General features: G+C 38.0%; 1 protein-coding gene across 3 annotated transcripts in view; it reads left to right on the forward strand.

The window, feature by feature from the left end:
- RELN (reelin) overlaps window positions 1–25,634 on the forward strand; it is a 518,586-nt gene that overhangs the window by 263,556 nt on the left and 229,396 nt on the right. For all 3 annotated transcript variants that reach the window (XM_047695315.1, XM_047695316.1, XM_047695317.1), the window contains exons 7-8: window positions 7,019–7,115; window positions 12,231–12,282. In XM_047695315.1, coding sequence (XP_047551271.1) covers window positions 7,019–7,115; window positions 12,231–12,282 — 149 coding nt within the window. The remainder of the gene's footprint in view (window positions 1–7,018; window positions 7,116–12,230; window positions 12,283–25,634) is intronic.

Here is a 25,634-nt window from a genome sequence, read left to right on the forward strand (position 1 = left end):
ACACTTTACTGAATTCCTGTACAAGTTCTAGCAGTTTTGGAGTGGAGTCTTTTGGGTTTTCCACATATAGTATCATATCATCTGCAAAGAGTGATAGTTTGACTTCTTCTTTGCCGATATGGATGCCTTTAATTTCCTTTTGTTGTCTGATTGCTGAGGCTAGGACTTCTAGTACTATGTTGAATAGCAGTGGTGATAATGGACATCCCTGCCATGTTCCTGACCTTAGCGGAAAAGCTTTCAGTTTTTCTCCATTGAGAATGATATTTGTGGTGGGTTTTTCATAGATGGCTTTGATAATATTGAGGTATGTACCCTCTATCCCTACACTTTGAAGACCTTTGATCAGGAAGGGATGCTGTACTTTGTCAAATGCTTTTTCAGCATCTATGGAGAGTATCATATGGTTCTTGTTCTTTCTTTTATTAATGTGTTGTATCACATTGATTGATTTGCGGATGTTGAACCAGCCTTGCAGCCCTGGAATAAATCCCACTTGGTCGTGGTGAATAATCCTTTTAATGTACTGTTGAATCCAATTGGCTAGTATTTTGGCGAGAATTTTTGCATCTGTGTTCATCAAGGATATTGGTCTGTAGTTCTCTTTTTTGATGGGATCCTTGTCTGGTTTTGGGATCAAGGTGATGGTGGCCTCATAAAATGAGTTTGGAAGTTTTCCTTCCATTTCTATTTTTTGGAACAGTTTCAGGAGAATAGGAATTAGTTCTTCTTTAAATGTTTGGTAGAATTCCCCTGGGAAGCCGTCTGGCCCTGGGCTTTGTTTGTTTGGAGATTTTTGATGACTGTTCAATCTCCTTACTGGTTATGGGTCTGTTGAGGCTTTCTATTTCTTCCTGGTTCAGTTGTGGTAGTTTATATGTCTCTAGGAATGCATCCATTTCTTCCAGATTGTCAAATTTGTTGGCGTAGAGTTGCTCATAGTATGTTCTTATAATTGTCTGTATTTCTTTGGTGTTCGTTGTGATCTCTCCTCTTTCATTCATGATTTTATTTATTTGGGTCCTTTCTCTTTTCTTTTTGATAAATCTGGCCAGGAGTTTATCAATCTTATTAATTCTTTCAAAGAACCAGCTCCTCATTTCGTTGATTTGTTCTATTGTTTTGTTTTTTTTTTTTGGTTTCTATTTCATTGATTTCTGCTCTGATCTTTATGATTTCTCTTCTCCTGCTGGGTTTAGGGTTTCTTTCTTGTTCTTTCTCCAGCTCCTTTAGGTGTAGGGTTAGGTTGTGTACCTGAGACCTTTCTTGTTTCTTGAGAAAGGCTTCTACCGCTATATATTTTCCTCTCAGGACTGCCTTTGTTGTGTCCCACAGATTTTGAACCGTTGTGTTTTCATTATCATTTGTTTCCATGAATTTTTTCAATTCTTCTTTAATTTCCTGGTTGACCCATTCATTCTTTAGAAGGATGCTGTTTAGTCTCCATGTATTTGGGTTCTTTCCAAATTTCCTCTTGTGATTGAGTTCTAGCTTCAGAGCATTGTGGTCTGAAAATAGGCCGGTAATGATCCCGATCTTTTGATACCGGTTGAGACCTGATTTAGGACCGAGGATGTGATCTATTCTGAAGAATGTTCCATGTGCACTAGAGAAGAATGTGTATTCTGTTGCTTTGGGATGAAATGTTCTGAATAGATCTGTGATGTCCATCTGGTCCAGTGTGTCATTTAAGGCCTTTATTTCCTTGTTGATCTTTTGCTCGGATGATCTGTCCATTTCAGTGAGGGGAGTGTTAAAGTCCGCTACTATTATTGTATTATTGTTGATGTGTTTCTTTGATTTTGTTATTAATTGGTTTATATAGTTGGCTGCTCCCACGTTAGGGGCATAGATATTTAAAATTGTTAGATCTTCTTGTTGGATAGTTCCTTTGAGTATGATATAGTGTCCTTCCTCATCTCTTATTATAGTCTTTGGCTTAAAATCTAATTGATCTGATATAAGGATTGCCACTCCTGCTTTCTTCTGATGTCCATTAGCATGGTAAATTCTTTTCAACCCCCTCACTTTAAATCTGGAGGTGTCTTCAGGTTTAAGATGAGTTTCTTGTAGGCAACATATAGATGGGTTTTGTTTTTTTATCCATTCTGATACCCTGTGTCTTTTGATTGGGGCATTTAGCCCATTAACATTCAGGGTAAGTATTGAGAGATATGAATTTAGTGCCATTGTATTGCCTGTAAGGTGACTGTTATTGTATATTGTCTCTGTTCCTTTCTGATCTACTACTTTTAGGCTCTCTCTTTGCTTAGAGGACCCCTTTCAATATTTCCTGTAGAGCTGGTTTGGTGTATGCAAATTCTTTCAGTTTTTGTTTGTCCTGGAAGCTTTTAATATCTCCTCCTATTTTCAATGATAGCCTAGCTGGATATAGTATCCTTGGCTGCATATTTTTCTTGTTTAGTGCTCTGAATATATCATGCCAGCTCTTTCTGGCCTGCCAGGTCTCTGTGGATAAGTCTGCTGCCAATCTAATATTTTTACCATTGTACGTTACAGACTTCTTTTCCCGGGCTGCTTTCAGGATATTCTCTTTGTCACTAAGACTTGTAAATTTTACTATTAGGTGACGGGGTGTGGACCTATTCTTATTGATTTTGAGGGGGGGGTTTCTGAACCTCCTGGATTTTGATGCTTGTTCCCTTTGCCATATTGGGGAAATTCTCTCCAATAATTCTCTCCAATATACCTTCTGCTCCCCTCTCTCTTCTTCTTCTGGAATCCCAATTATTCTAATGTTGTTTCGTCTTATGGTGTCACTTATCTCTCGAATTCTCCCCTCGTGGTCCAGTAGCTGTTTGTCCCTCTTTTGCTCAGCTTCTTTATTCTCTGTCATTTGGTCTTCTAGATCGCTAATTCTTTCTTCTGCCTCATTTATCCTAGCAGTGAGAGCCTCCATTTTTGATTGCACCTCATTAATAGCTTTTTTGATTTCAACTTGGTTCGATTTTAGTTCTTTTATTTCTCCAGAAAGGGCTTTTACATCTCCCGAGAGGGTTTCTCTAATATCTTCCATGCCTTTTTCAAGCCTGGCTAGAACCTTGAGAATCGTCATTCTGAACTCTAGATCTGACATATTACCAATGTCTGTATTGATTAGGTCCCTAGCCTTTGGTACTGCCTCTTGTTCTTTTTTTTGTGGTGAATTTTTCCGCCTTGTCATTTTGTCTAGATAAGAGTATATGAAGGAGCAAGTAGAATACTAAAAGGGTGGCAACAACCCCAGGAAAATATGCTTTCAGAAAGTGGTTGATTTTCTGTTTCTAGTATTGCTGTTCTTCTCTTCGATCTACCGTTCGATTTGTAGGTGTTTGCAATCTTTAGATAAGCTATCTATCTGATCTCCTTCTACCTGAAGTAGTCTCAGCCTGCTACTTCTCTGCCATCTTGACTCCCTCCTTGAGTTAATATTTTTTGAGTTAATATTTTTGGTTTTGGGGGGTAATATCCAGGAGCAGAATGACTAGTTTGTGTGGTATTTCTTTTTTTAATTTTTTGAGAAACCTCCATACCATTTTCCATGGAGACTGAACCAATTTACTTTCCCACCAACAGTGCACAGCGGTTCTCTTTTCTCCACATTCTCACAAACAATTGTTATTTCTTGTCTTTTTGATTAGCCATTCTGACAGATGTAAGGGTGATATCTCTTTTTGGTTTTAATTTGCATTTCCCTGATGATTAGTGATATTGAGCATCTTTTCATACATCTGTTGGCCCTGTGTCTTCTTTGGAAAAGTATCTGTTCATATCCTCTGCCCATTTTTCATTGGATTATTTAGTTTTTGGTGTTGAGTTGTATGAATTCTTTATATATTTTGGATATTTGCCCTTATGAGATGTATCTTTTGCAAAGATCTTATTCTATTCAGTAGGTTGCCTTTTTGTTTTGTTGATGGCTTCCTTTGCTGTAAAAAAGCTTTTTAGTTTGATGTAGTTTGATGTAGTAATTTATTTTTGCTTTTGTTGCCCTTGCCTAAGGACACAGATCCAAAAAAATATTGCTAATAAGATCCACATCCAAGAGTTTACTGCCTATGTTTTCTTTTAGGGGTTTTATGATTTCAGGTCTCACATTTAGGTTTTTAATCAGTTTTAAGTTTATTTTTGTATATGATATAAGAAAGTGACCCAGTTTCATTCTTTTGCCTGTAGCTGTCCAGTTTTCTGAGCATTTTGTTGAAAAGACTGTCTTCTCCCCATTGTGTATTATTGCCTCCATTGTCACAGATCAATTGACCATATAAGTATGGATTTATTCCTGGGCTTTTTATTCTGTTCCATTAATCTATGTATCTGTTTCTGTGCTAATATCATAGTGTTTTGATTAGTATAACTTTGATGTGTATCTTGAAATTTGGAATTGTGATACCTCTAGTTTGTTCTTCTTCAATATTGCTTTGGTTATTTAGAATCTTTTGTGATTCCATATAAATTTTAGGATTATTCTAGTTTCATGTAAAATATTATTGCTAATTTGATAGGGGTTGCACTGAATCTATAGATTGCTTTGGTTAGTTCATACATTTTAACAATATATATTTTTCTAATTCATGAACACAGTATATCTTCCCATATATTTGTGTCATCTTTAGTTTCTTTCATAAATATTTTATAGTTTTTAGAGTTCAGATCTTTTACCTCCTTGGTTAAACTTATTCCTAGGTATTTTATTCTTTTTGATGCACTTGTAAATGGGACTATTTTCTTAATTCTCTGTCTGCTAGCTTGTTATTAGTGAATATATTAGCATGTATTTATTATATAGCATATGCAATAGATTTCTGTATATTAATTTTGTATCCTGCAACTTGAATTAATTTATTGGTTCTCATAGTTTTTGGGTAGCATCTTTAGGGTTTTCTATATATAATATAACATTATCTGTAAAATATGACAGTTTTACTTCTTCCTTACCAAATTGGATGCCTTTTTTTTTTCTTGTCTGATTACTGTGGGTAGGATTCTTAGTATTATGTTGAATAAAAAAGTGGCAAGAGTGGGCATCCTTGTCTTGTTTTTGATCTTAGAGGAAAATCTTCCAGCTTTTTACTAACAATGAAGCTTTTAGTTTTCAGGCACTGGAGGAAAATGGTAGATAGCCATTGTGAGGGTTGAACATTTTAAAATTTTCCTCTGTCAAAGTTGATCTTTCTCTCAAGTCATTTCATAATGAGTTGGAGGCCAGTTAATCCTTATCTATCACTAAGTAAGAACCCCACTAGAATTTTTGTGCTCCTTCTCTAATTTTATCACAATCACATTCCTTGAAAACATTGATGTATAATTTAAAGACAGAGAAACAATAATAAGTTCATGTAATGGGCTCTCTTTGGGGGGAGAACCCTAGTATACTGGTTCTGGATGAAAATGGTGGAAATCTGTGATAGTAATAATAATAATAACACATCATGTTAGCTATGTGCAGGTCCTATTCTAAGACCTCAAGCCTTAATAATAGTATGGTTTATGAAATTGTCTTTTATTACTTCATTCAACAGATATTTATGGAATACAACATGTCAGGCATGAAGCAGTCATCTCTTTATCACCTTTATGTAGCTAATATCATGTCTCTTCTAATGTCAGAGATTTTTTTTTAGAATTTTGCTCATAGTAATCAAGAAAAGATTTAAATCTCCTGCTAAGATTTGTGATGCCAGGAGATACTAACATTTTATATTTCATATCAGAAATTGTTCTGTTTATTCTAAAAAAAATTCAAAGTTTCTTAACATTATTGATCTGCTTATGGGAACACAGCTCAAAAAAATAATACCACTTAATCCATGCAATTCACACCTAGGAAATAATTACATTTATTTGCCAAGTTTTTACTTATTTACCATCTTTCTTGGCTTTATGGGATACCTGGTATCTTTTCACACTTTTGTCTTCTTTCTTGAATGGGAATTCCTACTCTCTCTTTCTCTGAATTAGCCAACAGTGGAAACGCAGTGATCTCCAAAACAAAGGGCACTCTGCCCTTTCCACAATGTTTGGCACCTGGAAGTGAAAGTCTCAAAATATCCTTTCTGCATGAAATAGGGCTCACATGTGGTTTGAGGTTCAGACAGAGGAAACATAGATTAATCCTATCTACATGTTAGGTATATAATCATTGCAGGTTGAGATGTCACGATCTGGAGATGTTACTGTAAATATGCAAAGTCAAATCCAGAATTTTCATGCCTTCGATTTCTACTAAAAATATGAATAAGTGTATTTTTGAGATTCTGTCCTAAGATTGTATTGATCACTTCATTTTACAGTAATAAAAAAACAGCTAATTAAATCATTTGCAAGGTTAATGTATCAATTCACTATCCAAAACTTGCTTGATTTAGAATTTATATATATTTTGTATTAATATGTAAATTAAATATAATCTGAACCCATTATTTTTAGCATGGTGTATTTTATAGACATTTAGATTCATTTGAGGATGGTAATTTTAAACATTTACGCTTATAACAACTCAAAAGAAAATTAAAATTGGACAAACAGCTTTTGTTTTCAGAGATACAAGTTTTAGTTCATTATCTAAGTGTATATTACTTTGCTTATCATTAATATTTGCAAATATCCTTGTATTGGATATGGTATATATTATACATAATTGCTAATGAAAACACCATCTGCCATTATTAAGTGCCAATAGGAGATTGGTTCTGTACTCCGTATTTCATGCACTCCCTTGTTTAATCCTCATGTGGGATTTAGGCTAGTATTATTATCCTCATCGTACAGGTGAGAAAACCAAAACTTTGGGAAATTAAGTAACTTGTCCACCATTGCAAGTGACCGAAAGAACCAGGATTTAAGTTCAAATCTTGGTTTCACGTTTCACAAAATGTCACAATCCAATAAACTACAACCTTCCTCAGAATGTTTATTTGAACCAAATAACAGTAACTTCCATCTTTCCTTACCTGAGCAATAAGCCACTTTGTGCAGCTTAATTCTCAGACTGGGGTTGCATTCTGTGTTCTCACAGGGTTGAATGTAACAACTGTGAGATTGGAGAACAATGTGGTGCAATTATGCATGGCAATGCTGTCACCTTCTGTGAGCCATATGGTCCAAGAGAATTGGTAAGTACATGCTATTTATGTACATTTTCCCAAATATACTGTCTTTATGGAGCTTTTTACCCACGGAAGGTTCTTTGATGCTCTTGCAAGTCATAGGAAATTGCAGCATCGTTTATATTATGAATCTTATTCTAAGTATCTCAAAATGGGGAGCAGTAGTTTTATAGTTTATTTTCAAATGTAAAAGTAAAAAAATCATGGATACACGTGGTGCATCATTATGATTAGATGGCTTTTTAAAAATACAGGTATGACATACGTGTAACATAGGTGACACACATATATATCATCTTTAAATAATTTATGGCTCCTAAATTCTTACATAAAGCTTTACTTTTCACCATCTTATATTCTCTTTACAAGCCAAAAATGTTAGATGAGCAACTTTATCACATTATTTTAAAACTTTGTTTCCCACCCACAGAGGAAGTTCAGAAGTTCACTGAATTTTTTTTAAAAGAAGTGAAAGTGCACTGAATAAACTAGTTTTGAACAAATTTTGGTTTATGCCAGATTGTTGAGGAGCGGATTACTTTCCTTTAATTTAGACTGATTAGACTTTGCCTGCCAAAGAGAAGTTCTTGGATTATATGTAAAATGAAACATGAGCATTCTAAATTAAAAGCCATGAAAACACTGGCCATCAGCAGGAGGCTAATGAGCTTTTTGTTGTTGCTTGGTTCTGGCAGAAAGACTACATTTCACATTCTTGAAAAAGGGTATAAAGGCAATTGTTGTATTATACTCCTGGCTCAATTGGTTTGCGAGACATGTTCTACTCACAGCGTCTCTTACGCTTTGCTTTTCTGATTTTCAGCTCGAGCTTTAGCGCTTTTTTTCCTCCCACCTCTTCCTTATCATGGGGCTTTTCGGTAACAGGTTGTTATTTTTCACCCCTACATCACACATTGCGTTTCAGATTCATTACCTTTAAAAGTGGCCAGAAGACGCTTCCACAATACGAAAGGGAGAAAAACTAGCTAGGCAATTAGAAGATTTAGTTATCAAAGTGAAAGTCAATTAATTTTTATAACATGGTTCTTATTTTATGCTGCTTGAATACCCCTTTCATGGCAATGGATACATTTAATTTATTAAAGATAGGAGCTGCAGAACATTGATAAATTGAAGTTTTTAGCTGAAGTTAGAACACAAACAGAATTAATTGGATGCAAATTAAAATAATAGGTGCTCATAATTCAAGTCTCAACAAGGTGTTCTAATATTCCTGCAGACAAATGTGACTCTGGTCGTGAAGTTCTTCTTAAAAAAATAAATTTGCTAGTGCATTTTTAAATAATGTACCATGACTGAATTAATTATCTGTAAACCTTAAAACAAAATAAAATTTTACTGTAGTTAATTGAGCTTAGAATAAATGCTTTTCTTAGAATGTTCTCCCATTTGGTAATATTTCTGGAGATGCTTGGCAAGTTCTTTTTTGTTTCCACTGATAAATAAGATATAAACATATCTAAGGATATAATGCCAGTATTCATATTTCTACAGTTTCTAAAACTAAAAACTGAAGTATCTTGTTTATTTGACCCACGTATACTTTAATCCTGTTTTCACTCTTCTCTATTTATTTATTTATTTATTTATTCCTTATTTAGCCTTAGAGTTTCTTATATACTCAATGGGCTAGTTTTGAATTATATTATATAATTAATGTGAGATTAGCCTTTCAAGTAAAAAAGAAAATACCCGAAATAATTTTCTTCATCCAAGGAAGAAAAAAAATTACATAGATTTATATTCCCCTCATAAGTACGAAGGATTGTGTTGTGGACGCCAAGGGAATAGAGTGAAGGTAATTAATAAAGACAGGGATGACATCCACACTTTACACACTAGCAACTTCTAATTTTCAATAATTTTTATACTGTGTTGGTGTCTCAGGAGCAAAAATACATATTGTACCCAAGTTGTGTTTACAGAAGACAGATCAGCCAAATGAAAAGGGAGGAATTCAGTTGTCAGCTAACATGCTATTATGTTTACTAAAATTCAGATATTTCCTTGGCACTCAAGACTGAATACAGTCAAAACTGTTATGCATGAGAACGGATGAAAGGTATCAGCCCCCCAAACATCACTTTTTAACAAATTTTCCTTCTTTTTCATAAATTCAGTTCTTACTGAATTTGTGAAACAAAGGGCCGCAGGCAAAAAACGTTGATAGGCTGATGCCATATCGTCTGTAAAGCCAGCAAGAACATCTCCATTTTGTGAATTCAGTCACATGGCATTTTATTTCAGTAAAAGCCAGAATCAGTGAGAGGTGGCATCTGTTGTCACATGGGCACACCAGGCATTATGTCCCCACTGCTGCTGTGGCTGCAGCCCTTACGCATTTTATTTAACTCAGTGAGGTCCCCCCCATATTTCAGGTGGTGACACCCCAACTTTATTCATTTTGCTGGTCCAAAGTGAAGGTCATGAGGAATTCACTTACCCACTACTTTAAGAGAAAATATGCTCTCTCAGAGCATGAAACAGGTGGCTTATGTGACCTCCCTCCCCCACTTTTTTTTTAAGAAATTACTTTTTAAACTATTATATACTTGGAAATGCATTTTAGTTGCAAGGAGGCGTTTGGACTAAAACAGCATCAATCCCCCCCCCCAAAATTTGCAGAGAAGACATGCAAAATAAATAGCCTCAGCCCGTAGCGAATTCATATTCATTTTGTGATCCTACTAATTTTCTGTGATTTGGGGTCTATTTGATAACTTAAGATCACTGAGATTTGGTAGGAGAAAAGTTCTGTCAGACATTCATAGTCTCTGTATTATTTGTCAAAAGGCATGTAAGAGACCCTTTCCATTTTGAGAACATCAGACATAAATACTTAATAACTTCGCAAACTAAAATTACGTATGTGAACTCAAGGATAAGAAATAATTGATAATCCCCAAATGTAAACATAGGATGAACAAATTTTATAGGCAATGCTTCCTGCTACTTTTTTCTCTTCAACTTTTCTATTCCTTTTAGCCAACATTTTTTACTAAAGAGCTAAAAGGGAATGGTAGAGAAATGAGACTTAACCATTCTATCCTTCCTTAGCTTCCCTGGTTGAGGGGGGAAAAAATGTAGAATCAATGACTAATCTAGGGCCAGGGTCACTCACTCTCAGTTAGCACATGTAATTTGAAATTTGGCAATCTTCCAAGGAACTTGCTGTTTGCTAGCAGTGGTCATGTCTGTGGGACCTCATTATGCAGGTGACACAGTGTCATTTATTACACCAGCAGGATAAGTATCTCAGACTCTCTAGTATATTTCATGCACCAGCCTTAGCAGTACCCACGGTGCTTGTAGCTTACAGAGGATACCATTGTTTCAAAGAACTTACATTCAGGAGTGTTTCATGATTCACCTGGGAATCTACTCAGTTAATATAAAATCAGAGGTGGAAAGAGCATTCATTTAAGTTATGTGAAAACTTTAAAAATTTTCATGTGCCTCTCTGGACAGTAAGATCAAATTATCCAAGTGGAAAAACCATGAGGACAAACAGTTGAATTTATTGTAAAAATTGTGTGTGTGTGGAGGGGGGAAATTCCTTTTAAAGGAATCTTGAAAAGGAGCTAGTATCCTGGTTATTTAAAGAAAATTCCGTTGGCGCATTTTTCTCTAATGACTCTGGTTGAAGGGGAAGAGAGCAGGAAACAGAGTTCTGGGCATGTGGGCCAGTTTTCTTTTAGCAGATAATCTGCGATCATGAGGGATTTAAATTAAACGGAGAATTTTCTCTGACACCCTAACATCAGTGTGTTTTGCTACAGTTAAAATCAGTTAGGACTTGATATATATACTGATAATCTAATAATTTATAAACAGTCTCTCTTGCCCTCCCCTCTTTTACTTTTTCTGCTTTCTCATGGATTTTAAAGTCACATGTTTAAAGCATACATTCAGTCATCTTTCTAAATAATGTAGAAATGGGAAGCACACGTCTGAACTTTGGATACTCACATCTCAGCTGAATTCTGGCAAAACAAGAGGCTTGTTCTCTCATCTTCCCACTAATTCCCACAGTGATTCATAAACTGGGTATCTCCTGACCCGACCACGGTCGTGAACTCCATCACAGGGAGGTCAGCAAAGTGCAGGGATAAGTCTAGGGATGATATTGTGATATATAAGAAGCAGAAGTAAGACAACTTACTGGTTTTGCCATGGTGAAAACACAGTTGTACTCTCCAATTTATAGGTGCAATCATGGGAGGCATTCCATTCATTAGCTTACAAGGGTCAGGAACCCAACAAGAGAGTTACTGAAAATGAGAACCATAATTCTTATCTCATGTGAGCTGGTAAGGGACAAAGTCAATGCTCCACAGAATAAATAAATAATTGTTTAAAATTTAAATGGATTTCAAATTAAATAAGGTACCATTCCTCTTTCAGAAGGGGGAAATTGTTTAAGCATGCCTCTTCATGAGATTAAAGGACAGTAACAGAAATACATTGGAAGGATATTTCTAGGCTCATAATTTGATTACTTTTTTTGGAGAGGTAACAGTTTTATTGAGAAATAATCCACATATTCTACAAGCCATTCATTTAAATTATAGAACGCAAGGTTTTTTAGTTCATTCACAAAATTAGGCAGTCATTATTGCAGTCAATTTTAGACATTTTATCATCCCCTAACAAAATCCTATACACTTTAGCTGTTGTATTTCTATTTACTTTTCAAAAATAATCTAATTCTCCTCATTTGCTCTTAATTTACCTCCCAGTTTTTGCTTGGGAGCCTTTTCATGGCCTTTGCTTTGGACTCTAGATCTGTTGGTGTAACTGGAGGGGAGGTTGAAGGGTGAGTGGAGGGGACTGAGTTAAGTGCCCTCCCAAGGTTACCCGGCAGATCACACTGAAAATGGTTTTTAACAGGACCTGAGAGTCAAAGTAGGAACTCACAACTTATTCCCCACAGGGCCCCATGAAATGTGTCTATGTTCAGACATACTGATGAAAATAAGCTAACCACTGGGTAAATATCACCTCTGTTTATGGCTCCTTTCTTTCCTCTCTTCAATCCCCTTTCCTCTTTCTCCTCCTATCTTTCTATCTTGTCTTATTTTGGTATATTCCTTCTTCTAGATTACCACAAGCCTTAATACAACAACAGCCTCTGTCCTTCAATTTTCCATTGGTAAGTATTTTTAGCAATTATAACAATTTAACTTGGAAGTGTTTATTTTAATCATAGTGTGTCATCTGATTATAGTGCCAAATGCTTTTAGATTTAGAGATGAGTCCGTCTTAACGTTGCTATAAATAATTTAAAACATTTTTTAAATGAAATTAAAAGTCGGAAATGCTGCTTTCTGTTCTCACTGCTCTCCAGCAGGGAGGGGTATTTAAGAATGATACAGATAATCCAAAACATTTAAAAGTGATTTACATATGGATTAAGAATGATTGGGCTTGTACTGTTAGAGCAGAATTACCTGACTGGTTGTGTTTTGCTCAGATTAAGACTGAAATCTGTTCAATTTCCTGCACCTTGACTGGCTGGTAGTGAAAGAGATGTTGTCTGAGAGAAACCAATTAGGGCTTCCTGGGGTTGTTTTTTGTTTGTTTGTTTTGCTTTTTGGTTTTTGTTTTTTTGTTTTTTCCTCATATATATTGGTATATGAGTTTTTTTTTATTAACATATTATATATTTTTTGGGCTTCGTGTTTGACATATATAATCCATGTTTAATTCAGATGTGGATAATTTTAAAATGACTGTATCTGGCAATATTTCTTTTAAGTGCTTTTATATTAGAGCTAAAAATCCTACCCAAAGCATTCAGTAAAATAAAGTACGTTTGGGTCAAGTGTGTACCGCTTTGCTGTCTATATTACCTTCTGTCCTCATCTCCAAAGGCATATATTAATAAATAACACGGACGAGTTTCCAATAGGAGTGTTCTAGGTTAAGAAAGATACTGCCTTCTCGATGGGGGCTAGTCTTATTGATATTGGTCCTGTAATAGGGAGACCTCCTCCTGGCCTCTACCTGTGACATGAGGATGCTGGCAGCCTGGCCTCAGGGACAGGGGACAGACAGCTTCCTTTAGTCCCCAGAGTCCCATCCCCTCATCCCCCACTCCTCATCCCCCACCCCCACCCCAGGGTCTTTCCCCACTTGTCTTTGGAGAACCCGCATTAGCAAAAGGACTATTTCCCACAATAGCCTCTGAGTCCTGATCACAAAGCGGTGCTCTCCCAGCCTGGAGCTCTCTGGGGTTGATTGTCCCCAAGAGAGCCCATTTGTTGTCACCTTCTCATCCACGTGCCTCACTGAAGCTTCTCATGTCAGTCTTATGTGAAACTGCCTGTTACAGTTTGGGTTGTTTTCTTCTCACATTGATAGCGGGACTACAACAATTTACACACTGTTCAGAAGTCCATCTGTGGTCATAAGGAAAGCGTTAGCAAAAACAAAATAATGAGTCTTTCTTAGGAGGGTTTTCTTTGATCTGCTAGCAAGTGTATCCTGAATGTTCTGTAACGAGCATGTAAGACTTATAATCGGAAACATGTGAAGTTCGTTTTTTAAAAGTTGTGGTGCTACAAAAACAATTCTTTTAAAAACTCTAGTTGGCCAGGCAAGTAACTTCAAGGTTCTTAACGAAAACCAATGTGTTTAAACTTATAATGCTATTAATATAAAAGAATATGCTGAAAAGCTTTTTCCTATTTATCTCTATTCCAAGTACTTATTCTAAACTTTTTTGTTAGGGCAATGAACATTAATTTCAGATATTATCTCTAACCAATTAATGAGAATCCTCTTTAAAATATATGCTTCACGATTCTACTAGTATTTGAATTTTATTCAAGGTAGGTAGGAATTTTATTCCACCAACAATGAAATTATCCTACCTTAAAGGGATTAAAAACCTCTATTTTTATAAATAATAAGGAGTATACTAAGGAACTGGCAGAGATTAACTTCCTCTCCTTTTAATATCACCCTACCAAAGGGCTGGGAAGGGAATGATCAGAGGATTCAGGATCTGGTGCTGGAGATCCTAAAGCCTGAACAAGCACCATGACCAAGGGCTGGGGACTAGACCCAAACATATGACTTAGTAAGAGCCCTTGACTTCACTGCAAACCAAAGACTGTTGTCCGTCAGGCCAGAGATCTGCTTGGATCATTTAAACCATGGATTTGAAGCCTAGGTTAGAAGACTAGAAGAGTAACAGAATCAGGATGTTGGAAGAGATCAATGCATGGATAGATGACAAATAGGTAAAAATATCTCAAGTTTATAACTAAAAAAGTACTTAGAAATCTTTTTTGAGTGGCAGGTTTAGAATCGAAAGAGAAATTTTAACATGTCATTGGAAATGAAACAAAATATTTATTTTATTTTAATTTTTTAAAAACATTATTTAATTTAAATTTAATTAATGAACACATAATGGGTTACTGGTTTCAGAGGTACGGCCTGTGATTCATCAGTCTTATATAATATCCGGTGCTCATTACGACACATGCCCTCCCCAATGGCCATCACCCTGTTACCCCATCGCCCCACTCCCCTCCCCTCCCCTCCAGCAACCCTCAGTTTGTTTCCTTTGATTAAGTCTCTTATGCTTTGTCTCCCTCTCTGGTTTCATCAGAAACAAAATATTTAATGAAGAATTATAACTCATTGCTTTGGACTTCACTGGGGAATTTGCTTACTGCGTTTTGAGAGTAAAAGTCTTGGGAACTAAGAAGGATTAGGGTGGCCAAGAAACAATGTAGTGACAAACCCTTAGCTGTATGGCGAATGTGGGTAAATGGTCAATACAATAGTGTGGGCACAATTTTCAGAAATGGTTTTGTGTAACTCGTTATGAGTGCTTAGGCTAGCTAGCATCATTCTGTTTATATGGATGGTGTGGGGCTAGATGAGGACACACACACAGATTCTAGAGATGTGGTAATCGTGTGATTTCATTCTGAGCTTTACAAGTCCTACGATAACCAAATACCAAAAAAGCAAAGCCATTGTGCTTATACTCAGTTCAAAAATTTATTGCATGTGTTATAGAAAAACACCGTATGTAGACAATCCAACATTTATATTTCTTTGTGGATTGTGGTATTATCCAAATATATACTAATGGTTCAATATGGTGAGTTAGATTTAGTGTCCCTCCTTGGAATTCCTTAAGCATGTTAAATGTTCATTGTTTAGTGTGATGATTCAGCTGTAATATGGGCCATTTTCTAGGGAATTCTGTCATTATTCATGGCTTTCATGGTGAATTATGTTCACAATTATGGACATATAGCCACAATTGAATAAGTTATTGCCTTGATACTTTTATATTGCTCTTGTAAACATTTTCAGTTCCATCTCAAGCCTTATTCAAGTACCCCAGAGCTATGTGTCCAGAAATGTCTTAAATTACTGAGGATATCAAATAAACTGTATCGTGCCACTGTTTCATAGCAGTCCTCTCCCAGCCCTCTTTAAATAGATATACATACGCACACACAGATGTGCGTACACACACGCACGTAAATATGTACACAAACATACAAGCTACCTTCACCAAATGAACTAGAACATTAAAGCATCCTGGAAACACAGCTGGGCAACCTGAAATTTATCAAGCTATCAATAGCTAAAAGCATCTTGAGAAGTGTCCTAAAATGTTTGTGGATGAACTTTTCATTTTTCTGTTCCAGTGGAAGGTCTCCTATCCGTTTTTGTGCTGAAGCGTTGATCTGCAACAGTCCTCACTTGCTTCATTCAGGTCACCTAGTGGAATTTATGCTCATAGCCTTAGAGACATTTACCCATTTCCTCTAGATTTCCTCTGGGATAGGAAGAAAAATTTGAGATGATGTCCTTGCAAACCATTATCTCACAGGTGCCTCCAAACTCTGCTGTCTCAGGCAGGATCCTGGGTCCAAGGGAAGTGCTGATAATGCTTTGTATCATTCATTGACTTCACAAGATTTCACTGACTGTTTGCTGCGTCCCCGACCTTTTCCTGAGCTAACTAACTGTAGAAAGACAAAAAAGTGAGAAAACAGAGGGTTTTTTGCCGTGCTTAGCAGTTTGGTGGAAGGCTCTGTTAGGGAACTGCCAGAAGGCTCTAAACAGAGATGGACGTGTGTACAGGTCCCCGTGGTGGCAGGTCCCGCACAGTAGAGCAGGTCAGGAAGGCTTCTTAGAGAGGAGAATCCCTGAAAGCCAACGACATGAGTCACTGGAAGGGACAGAGGTTTTCCAGCTGAGGAGACAGAGTGACAAGAGCAAGATATAGGATGGGAACGTGAGCCCCCTCCCAGAGCAGAAGGACTAGCCAGGGGGTGGCTGAGGTCAATGTCAGATAAAAGTGTGTCCGTTTAAAGAGTTAACCTGTAATTGGCAGGGGGTTTAAACTTACTGAACAGTCAATAGAAGTCAGCTTGAGCAATAAAAAAGTATAATGAAATCAATTCTTAAGAAAGATCATTTGGACAGTTGTGTTCAGAGTGGACTTGTCTCTTCCTTGATAACAATCTGCGTTGACTCGCTCAGTAAGATCTTGCCAAGTACTGTGCTTGCTCAGTTTAGCTTAGCTCTTTCCTCAGGTTGATAGAATTCGGAGGCAGATCGGGGGTTCAAGGTAAAGCCTTTAAAAACATATGCCATCAAGAACGGAGTTTGGCTTGGGTGATCAATCTGTATTGTCCATCATGATATTCTCAACCCCTAGCTCAGGGACTCAAAATAAATAGACATCCATAAATATTTCTCGCCTGGGTACCTGGGTGGCTCAGTCGTTAAGCGTCTGCCTTCGGCTCAGGTCATGATCCCAGGGTTCTGGGATCGAGGCCCACATTGGGCTCCCTGCTCAGCAGGAAGCCTGCTCTTCCCTCTCCCACTCCCCCTGCTTGTGTTCCCTCTCTCTCTGTGTCTTTCTGTGTCAAATAAATAAATAATTTAAAAAAAATATTTCTGGGCGCCTGGGTGGCTCAGTGGGTTAAGCCGCTGCCTTCGGCTCAGGTCATGATCTCAGGGTCCTGGGATCGAGTCCCGCATCGGGCTCTCTGCTCAGCAAGAAGCCTGCTTCCCTCTCTCTCTCTGCCTGCCTCTCCGTCTACTTGTGATCTCTCTCTCTCTGTCAAATAAATAAATAAAAAATCTTTAAAAAAAAAATATTTCTCGCCTGAATGACAAGTAACTATTACAGAGACAACTGTAATAGTGTGTAACTTAGTGCTGAATTGGTCTGATGCGGACATTTCATGCCAAGAGAGGATTTGGGCTTGGTGATCCAAACACCTCAATCAATGGAAAGCTGACCCAGAAAGAAACATGAAACCACCAACGAACTATGCTTTTCGTGAACCTAGTGGACAGTAATATATGTCCATGTACTTATCAGTTTGTTATTATGAACTAGTTAGAATCTATTACTTGTTCATGCTTTATAGAAATAGAACCTCTTTTCTTTGGCTTTGCTTGTGAATATCTTAAAGATCTGGGGTTTTCTGTAGGCATTTTTTGGTACTGTCTTGTTTGTTTGTTTGTTTGTTTGTTTTAAAGATTTTATTTATTTATTTGACAGAGAGAAATCACAAGTAGGCAGAGAGGCAGGCAGAGAGAGAGGAGGAAGCAGGCTCCCTGCTGAGCAGAAAGCCTGATGTGGGGCTCGAACCCAGGACCTGGGATCATGACCTGAGCCGAAGGCAGCGGCTTAACCCACTGAGCCACCCAGGCGCCCCTTGTTTGTTTGTTTTTAACCATCTCAAGATAGGGGACAGTCATTGAATCACAAATGTTTTACTTTTCAGATTAAGATATGAAAATGTCCTTCAGCTTGCTTTGTTCTCTTATACTATATGTGCTACAATCTCTGAGATAAATGAGAGCTTCTCACTTTGTATGAGTGTATTTTGAAAAATAAAAGCTAGAAAATAAGGAACGCTTAGAGGTACTATTATTGGAAGATTGCCTTGTAGAAGAAAAGAGATCTGGCACTATTTTTTCTTAAATAGGTATAATGAATACAGGGCACCTGAGTGGCTCAGTGAGTTAAAGCCTTAGGCTCAGGTCTTGATCCCAGGGTTCTGAGATCAAGCCCCGCCAAGCTCTCTGCTCAGCAGGGGGCCTGCTTCCTCCTCTCTCTCTGCCTGGCTCTCTGCGTACTTGTGATCTCTGTCAAATAAATAAATAAATAAAAATTTTTAAATGTTTTAAATAGGTATAATGAATAAAATGCTCTTGTATGAGGTATTATACTGCATTTAGCATGAGGGAAGCAGCTTTTCCCTCAAGCCTAATTCATAAACATCTTAATTACTCAGAAGTTGATCCAATAGAGAAAGTCTCTTTCTACTCTTAGAACAGCTAATTCAGAGGAAGGAGAAATAGAGCCCTCCATGTCTTGGTAGGAATTATTGCTTATTTCCTCTGTGAGCTTCCTGAGTTATGTTTCTAAATTAGATTCTAATTTTTTTCAGGAGTCACTCTCCTTGGTAAGTGAGTAAAACTTTAGGGGAATTTGTTATGAAATAGTGAAAACCATTTCTAAAAACATAATCTCAAAGTATGAGATGCACAAAATCTCTGATGACTTGAACTCAAAACAAATATTAATAAAATACAGAAGTTTAGAAATATTTAACGGTGAAATTAGTTTAACACATAGGAATTTAAGGTTAAATAATGTGTTTATTTGAGTGCAAGATTCTTGGATATGAAAGATATTAAAATAAGATTTGCTTATGACTTGAGTTTTAGATCTTCCAAGATCCATATTAACACAAAGACTGAAATCTTTATATAGAGAACACTTCTGTCTTATCTAAATTCAGTAATTAAACTTTAGAACTGATAACTCAGGTTATCCTGCTTCTTCATCCTGGACTTGATCTATTCCTTTTCTGGGAATGTCTATTTTAAATGGCCAGTTTAAATAAACTTCATTTTACATATTTTAAATCCACCTCATCCCAAATTCTTAAGTCCTGTTTTAAGCTATAAAAGGGAATATTCTCAAATATTGTAAAAGTCTTTTAAGCATTAGGTTCTGGCAGAGATTGTTGAGATTAGTTATAAGCATTCTTGAATAATTAAAACCGATACGTAAATAATTATCATTATGTGAATTAAAATACAGTTTACAGTTCCTTTTAAAATATTCTTTGTCACTGTGCTTAATAGGGCTAAAAAAATAAATATCAGCAATTCATTCATAAATACGTTATACTAAAATTTATTGAGGGCTGTTCTAGGAGAAGAGATATAAGCAGTAAACTATAGGATGAGAAGAAACTGATCATTGCTCTAGACTAAACAGTCTCTCCTGTGAAAACTCAGCTCATTGCCCTAGCCTGGTATCTCTGATTCCCGCTTCTCTATATTATCACACCTACTTCACTCTGCTTTGATTTATACCCATTTATACACAGTTCTGCACATCCACTTGCACCCTTTAAAGCTTAAATGTTTAAAGCCCTTGAGGGCTAAGTAGCATACAAGCATCCTTCTTGCTTTATAGGGCAGAATTTTGCACATGGCTACAACTAAGGAACTGTGGACAGTATGGGATCTCATTCATAGGTTGGGAAACAGACTTAGTGACGTTCCCCACTGGCTCTCAAAACTATACCCGCTCTTAACTGCTGAGGCAAGGGAGCACGCTGCATGAAATCCAGAGGCAACATGAGAACCGGATCCAAGCCAGCAACTTTCATATTCTTACCAGTCAAGTCAAACTCCTCTTGATCAAGAAATCTTCTTTCAGGGTGATCTTTGGGACTTACGCTCTATGTAATGTGATGTGTCGGCATCCACTGTGGAGGAAGCCAAACCCAAGACACTGCCCAGCCTGCAAGGACTTTATTTATCAAATAGATGGGGGGTGGGGAGGAAAAGTCCAATTGTGAGAAGAAGCCAAGGAGGGGTGCAGACTACAGGGGAGAGTCAGAGCACAGTGTGCGGGAAAATCCAGACAGAGAGAGGGCCAGCGGTAGGACTTCATCATGTGGGAGGGAGACTAGTAAGAGTACTTACTAGTAGTACTGCTGGAGTAGTACTGCTCTGGAGTAGTACTCTGGAGTAGTAGTGCTCCAGAGGCTAAGCACTGCCTTGAAGGTCAGAGAGACGGAAGCCCGCAGGAGGACAAGGCAGAGGCCATTCTAAGACCTGAAGATCAAGATCAAAGCCAGAACTGCAGCCAGGGTGGTAATGCCGAGTTTCCAGATTGCTGGGGGAGGGGAGAGGCCGTACTTAACACCTGCTGCCTAAGGTGGGGATCAGTCCTCCCAGAAAATGAGCCAGACCTGACCCACTAGGGCTAGATTGTATGGCCTTGGCCCCAGGAAAAGGAGGGCTGCTTGGCAGGGAACCTGGCAAAGCCTGACACGTTTTGCATTTCTCTTCCTTATGTTTCTCCCAACATAGGATCTGATGAAAGCTCTAGGCTGTGGGCTTGGGAGGAAATGTGCAAAGGGTGTGGACTTCCAAAGGTAGCTGGAAATAGCATGGTATCCCATAAATTGGGAGAGAATTGGTTCCTTTCTTCCTTATGATAGGAGTGGTGGTAAAGAGGAAAAAATACAAATATTTTGGAAGTGAGGGAATGGGGATAGGGCTGAAAGGGAGAAAGGTACAAAAGGGGAGGAGGACAGCTGTTCATTTTATATCCTGTGGTCATTGTCCATCTGTCAAAAACTGAAAGAAGTCACCTAATGAGGTTTGGGGATTTCAGCCAAGGAAGTGACTAAGGGGCAAAATATTAAGTACAATAAATCATGGACTGTCACATTTATTCAGAAAGAAAGGTTTGTAGATCCAGTAGCCTGTTTACTAATAAAGTCAGTCAAAACATAAATTATTGCCCGTAGCCTCGTTCTAATAAACAAATATAAAACAGAAGGTGAAGGCAAGTTGTTTTTAAAACCCGGCTCTTTTTCTATACCATAAGACAGGTTTTTTGAGTTTAAAGGAAACCTGTTTTTAATGTAAGTACAGAATATTTTTGAGGAGCTTTACCGTTCTACTTTATGTGACCTCTCTTAATCCTTAATATCTGTCTGTAGTAGATTCTGGAAAAGGAAATTTCACTTCCATATAATGGTCCTTCTCACAGCACTGTCCTTGAAATATGCTTCTTCAGTTAAAAATGTGTTAAATTCCATCCCAAAGGGTATTTTTGTGTGTGTGGGCAAAACAGAGGTATAGAAATAAACTCCAGATTTCCATATTCAAACAGTCGATTACTTGATCTTTCGAGACAAAGATTTTGGACATGTTGATTTCTCTAAACTGACCCCTTTCATTGATAAAATAATGATTTATCTTAACTTCAATCATCGTATTTTTACCAAAATTGAATTCATTTGCTCTTGACAGATCCAAGCGTTATTCGAGATTTCCTCTCATGTGGAATGGACCTGTTCTTAATTAAAATCATATCTGGGGGCTCCTTTCAGTCACAATTCCCATCCCTGTCATTTGGGACCCAGAAGCCCCAGGATGCTTCCCGGGGCTGCCACAAAGCATTATCTGATACAGTAACCTTTTTTTTTTCCTTCCCTGCCTCTTACCCACAAATCAGACTGCGACCCCTTTGGCTACAGCCCCTGAGGTTCAGCAAGGCAGGAGCTGCTGTCTCTGTATAGACACAGGCCAGGTGAACCAGGCTCGCGCTTTCCGAGAGCCTGAAGGTTGTGTAGACACAGACATAGGACAGCAGCCCACAGGCTGCCTCCGGGAAGCGGGGGACACTATTGGCTCGCACTCCCTGCGAGCCTTTCCACACACATGTATTCCACCCGTGGTCTGAGAATTCATGGAGCAGTCCACGTCCAGCCAAATTCTCACCTTTGCGGGTAGATTTTTCTTCCTTTTCCTTGAATTCTGCATTCTAATGTGCTCTGCGGATAACTGTGTGCAGGAAGCCAAGAAGTAGCTAAAACAATTGGTTTCAAAGAGTGTAAGGCAAGAAGCTGGCTCACTGCTGGAGGATAAACATGATTACATTTTTTATGAAATTTACAAACTAATGGAACAAATGTACGTAGATATGCCACTGAAGAAAACATTATGCATTATACATAAATGCTAATAAAGGTGAGGTTTTTGTACTAGGAGAGGAATAAAACAAACATGAAAGCTAAGAAACATTAAACCAGTTATCCTGGAAATGAGAGCCTTTTATGCTTAAAAGTGGGAGTCATCATTTTAAGGACCGTTCATCAGGTAGTACTTTTATACTTATTATCAAGATGTCGCTCTATTTATAGGAGATTATTTTGATGCCATGGGCTAGTACCCTTAGGATTTCTCTGGCAGGCTCAGTAACAACGGAACTAAAAACCTAAACATAACGTAATCATTGTTCTACATTACTGTTCTTTCTGGAACTTAACATGTGCCACTGCCTCCAGCAAAATATTTGAACAGAAGTTTGTAAAACTATAGAAGTATTGATCACCTGCATAATAATGTTCTATGGCTCAGCCTATAGCGGAATTATTTTGAAGCAGATGCATTACAAAGTAGCAAATAAGCCTTTACTGTGTTCCTTGATGCTTTTGGGTACAGCGAGGTTATTTTCTCCTCAGTGAGTAGTCCTGTCCTCAAAAATGATTCTTAGCAAGAACAGGGTGGATAACTGCCAGAACTGCCTATTTTACCAATATCTCCACGTGCTTCCTCCCATTTTTCACAATGCAGAATGAGGCAAGTCCCTTTCTTAAATGCCCTGGCCTGCAGTAACGTGTCCTACCCCATGGGAGAGACGGTGTCTAGCTTCCTAAAGGCTCTTCTGAAAGTTCCCCGTTCATCGCTCCTCTCTTTCCAACCCCCAAACCTCAAGTTAATGGTCCTGTCTTCCATTCCCCTCCCTTGAAAAGATGAGAAGATGCGTTGCTCCTGTCGAGAGCAGGGAGTTCTAAGGAGCCAGACTGCATCCATTTCCTAACTTTATGATCTTTCTCTATCAAATGCCGCGGTTTACGTGCAGCTTCCCGGAGCCCTGCTCGTCTCTGAGGTCTGAGTTTTGAGTGATGTCAGCGGCAACACGTGGGCCGCAAGGACCCTCACTCAGCAGAGTTCTGTCCAAGTAGTCCTCAAGGGTTCAGTATTTATGGGCCCCTGCTATGCTCTCCAGAGACATGATTTCTGACGGTGCTCTTCCCCTTCCATAAATTCCGCGAGATCAATCCTCGCCTTCTTCCATGGCTCTCTGCGATGTTTTAAAAGGCAGCTTTGTTTTTCAGGCAGAGCTTTGAGGAAAGAGACAAGGGCCTCCCGAGAGGACAGTAGCTCTTTCTTACTGTTTCTGTTCTGATTTACTTTGAAAAGTCTGGGGCTTTCTGGAGAAGGGCATAACCAAATAAAAATAAAATGACCTGGGCGTTGAGAGACTAAAACCATATGATTTATCTTTCTACCATAAGAGTAAAAGGAAATAGAGCTCCTGGAGATACAGGCTCACTGTCCCTGATCTGTAATTCCGTATTGCCAAAAAAAAAAAAAAAACAAAAAACCCTCAGGAAAAAAAACCATCATAAGCCTATTTAAAAAAAAAAAAAAATACATGATGGCAAAGCCTAACGTGACCTGGATTCATCTGTCAGCAAATCCTGACTTGAAATAATTTAAAGCTACTCATAATCTTCATTTCTACATATTACTTATGAGATCTTCCTGCATTTCACTGCAGAAATACTAATGTGATTGCCGAGCGTTGCCCTAGACTTTGCTGGGGTTGCTGCCGAACTTGTGGTTCTGTGCACCACATTGCCTTTGTGAAATCCATACATTAATTATGTAAGTAATTTGGATCCTGAAATTCGTCTTCCTGCAAGGGATTATGGGCCTGCATGGCTATGAGTCTGAGGAAGGAAATAAGTCTTAAATTCTTACAGAAGAAATTACTAATATTTCTGTTTATTTTTAAGTGGCCTTGATTTTATACCAAATTAAGCAATTTTTAAGTTTGTTTTGATGGTTTCACTACCCAGGAGAGATGGGGAGAGAAGGAAAAGTTCCTTTGTGAGTTTGGGAAACTTCCTGGCTCTAGGAGGTATTTGCAATCACCATACACGTGTGTTGTGCCTAACGGGCTAGTGCGCAGGGCACAGGTTTTCCAAGTGCTTCCTAGGGGCTTCGTGCACTGGCACATAATTGCTACCCACTCGTGTGTTCATGTCTTCCTGGCTTATAAACTCTGAAAGCGCTGGGAGGTCTTCTCAGTCAGCACTGCTCAGAAGTACTCCAGGTGAGGAAGACCCAGAAGGTCCAGGTTCTCTGGGACTTCTGCTGAGCCCCTGAGGTTCAAAGAAGGTCAACGTACATTGCATTCAGGTTCAACTTTGGCAGAGGCCAAAAGAGAGTGGCCTGGGTCTAGGGTAAGAAAACAATTATTTAAAAGTCACTTCATCAATCCTAATGCAGGTATACTGGGATCATTTCCTTTTAAGAATGTTTGCATTGGGCCAAATCTGCCTTAAGTAACAGAGAAGAAATGATAACTTGCCATTGGCTTTTTAAATGCTGTCCTGCATGAAAATACATTTATTTATTGCTTCAATGTGCTATGCTAAGCAACGTGGAAAATGTCCTATGCAATCTAGACTGATCTAGTGCTTTCGGACCTGTGATCTAAGACATTTATGAAAGGCAGGAAGGCGCATGAAGTGTGTGCTCTTGAACAGGGTTCAGGTTTTATGAGTCCATATTGGAAGCTTATAGAATTTTGGGGAAGGGCAAGGATCTCTTTGAGGAAAAGCATACACAATCACACATTCAAAATTAGGTGCAAATGTATTTATTTAGAATGAAAAAAGAAATCACAATACATTTTTAGAAGCTAACAATACCCCCAAATCACAAATCTGCAAATATAGTGTAGTATCTTTATTAACTGACTGAAATGCTCTATAACACTTTTTTCCTTGGAATTTTTGGCTGAATAGTCTCAAATCACCTCTTCCAATGACAATTTTATATTTTCTATAGAAGGAATGGAAAGATAATTCTGCTTCTAGCTTGGTGGGTCAGAGGGGTTTTGCTTTGTTTTTGGTTTTGGGGGGTAATTATTAACATTTTCCCTTCACAACTCCTTTTTGATAATGTCCTTTAAATGTGTAGGATCATCATCAGATTGAAAAATCCTTATCTTACTTCTTTCAGGTATGAACTGTAAGATTTCGGGGCTTCTTAACTTTTCTTGGAGTCAGTAGGCTTAATTACTCTTGAATTGCCATCACTCAGTAAACAGTTTGTCACCATTGTCCTTGAATCACAATTCCAGGTACATCAGCCCAGTGGACAGCAGGAGTGTACCTGAAAGCTCTTTTTTTTTTTTTTAAGACTTTATTTATTTATTTGAGAGAGAAAGAGAGTGCACGCAAGTGAGGGGAGAGACAGTAGGAGAGAGAGAAACAGACTTCCTGCTGAGCAACAAACCCAATGCAGGACTCGATCCCAGGACCCCAGGATCATGACCTGAGCTGAAGGCAGATGCTTAACTGACTGAGCCACCCAGTTGCACCCTGGAAG

This window comes from Lutra lutra, chromosome 11, assembly GCF_902655055.1.
Source record: "Lutra lutra chromosome 11, mLutLut1.2, whole genome shotgun sequence".
In the NCBI taxonomy this organism is placed as follows: domain Eukaryota; kingdom Metazoa; phylum Chordata; class Mammalia; order Carnivora; family Mustelidae; genus Lutra; species Lutra lutra.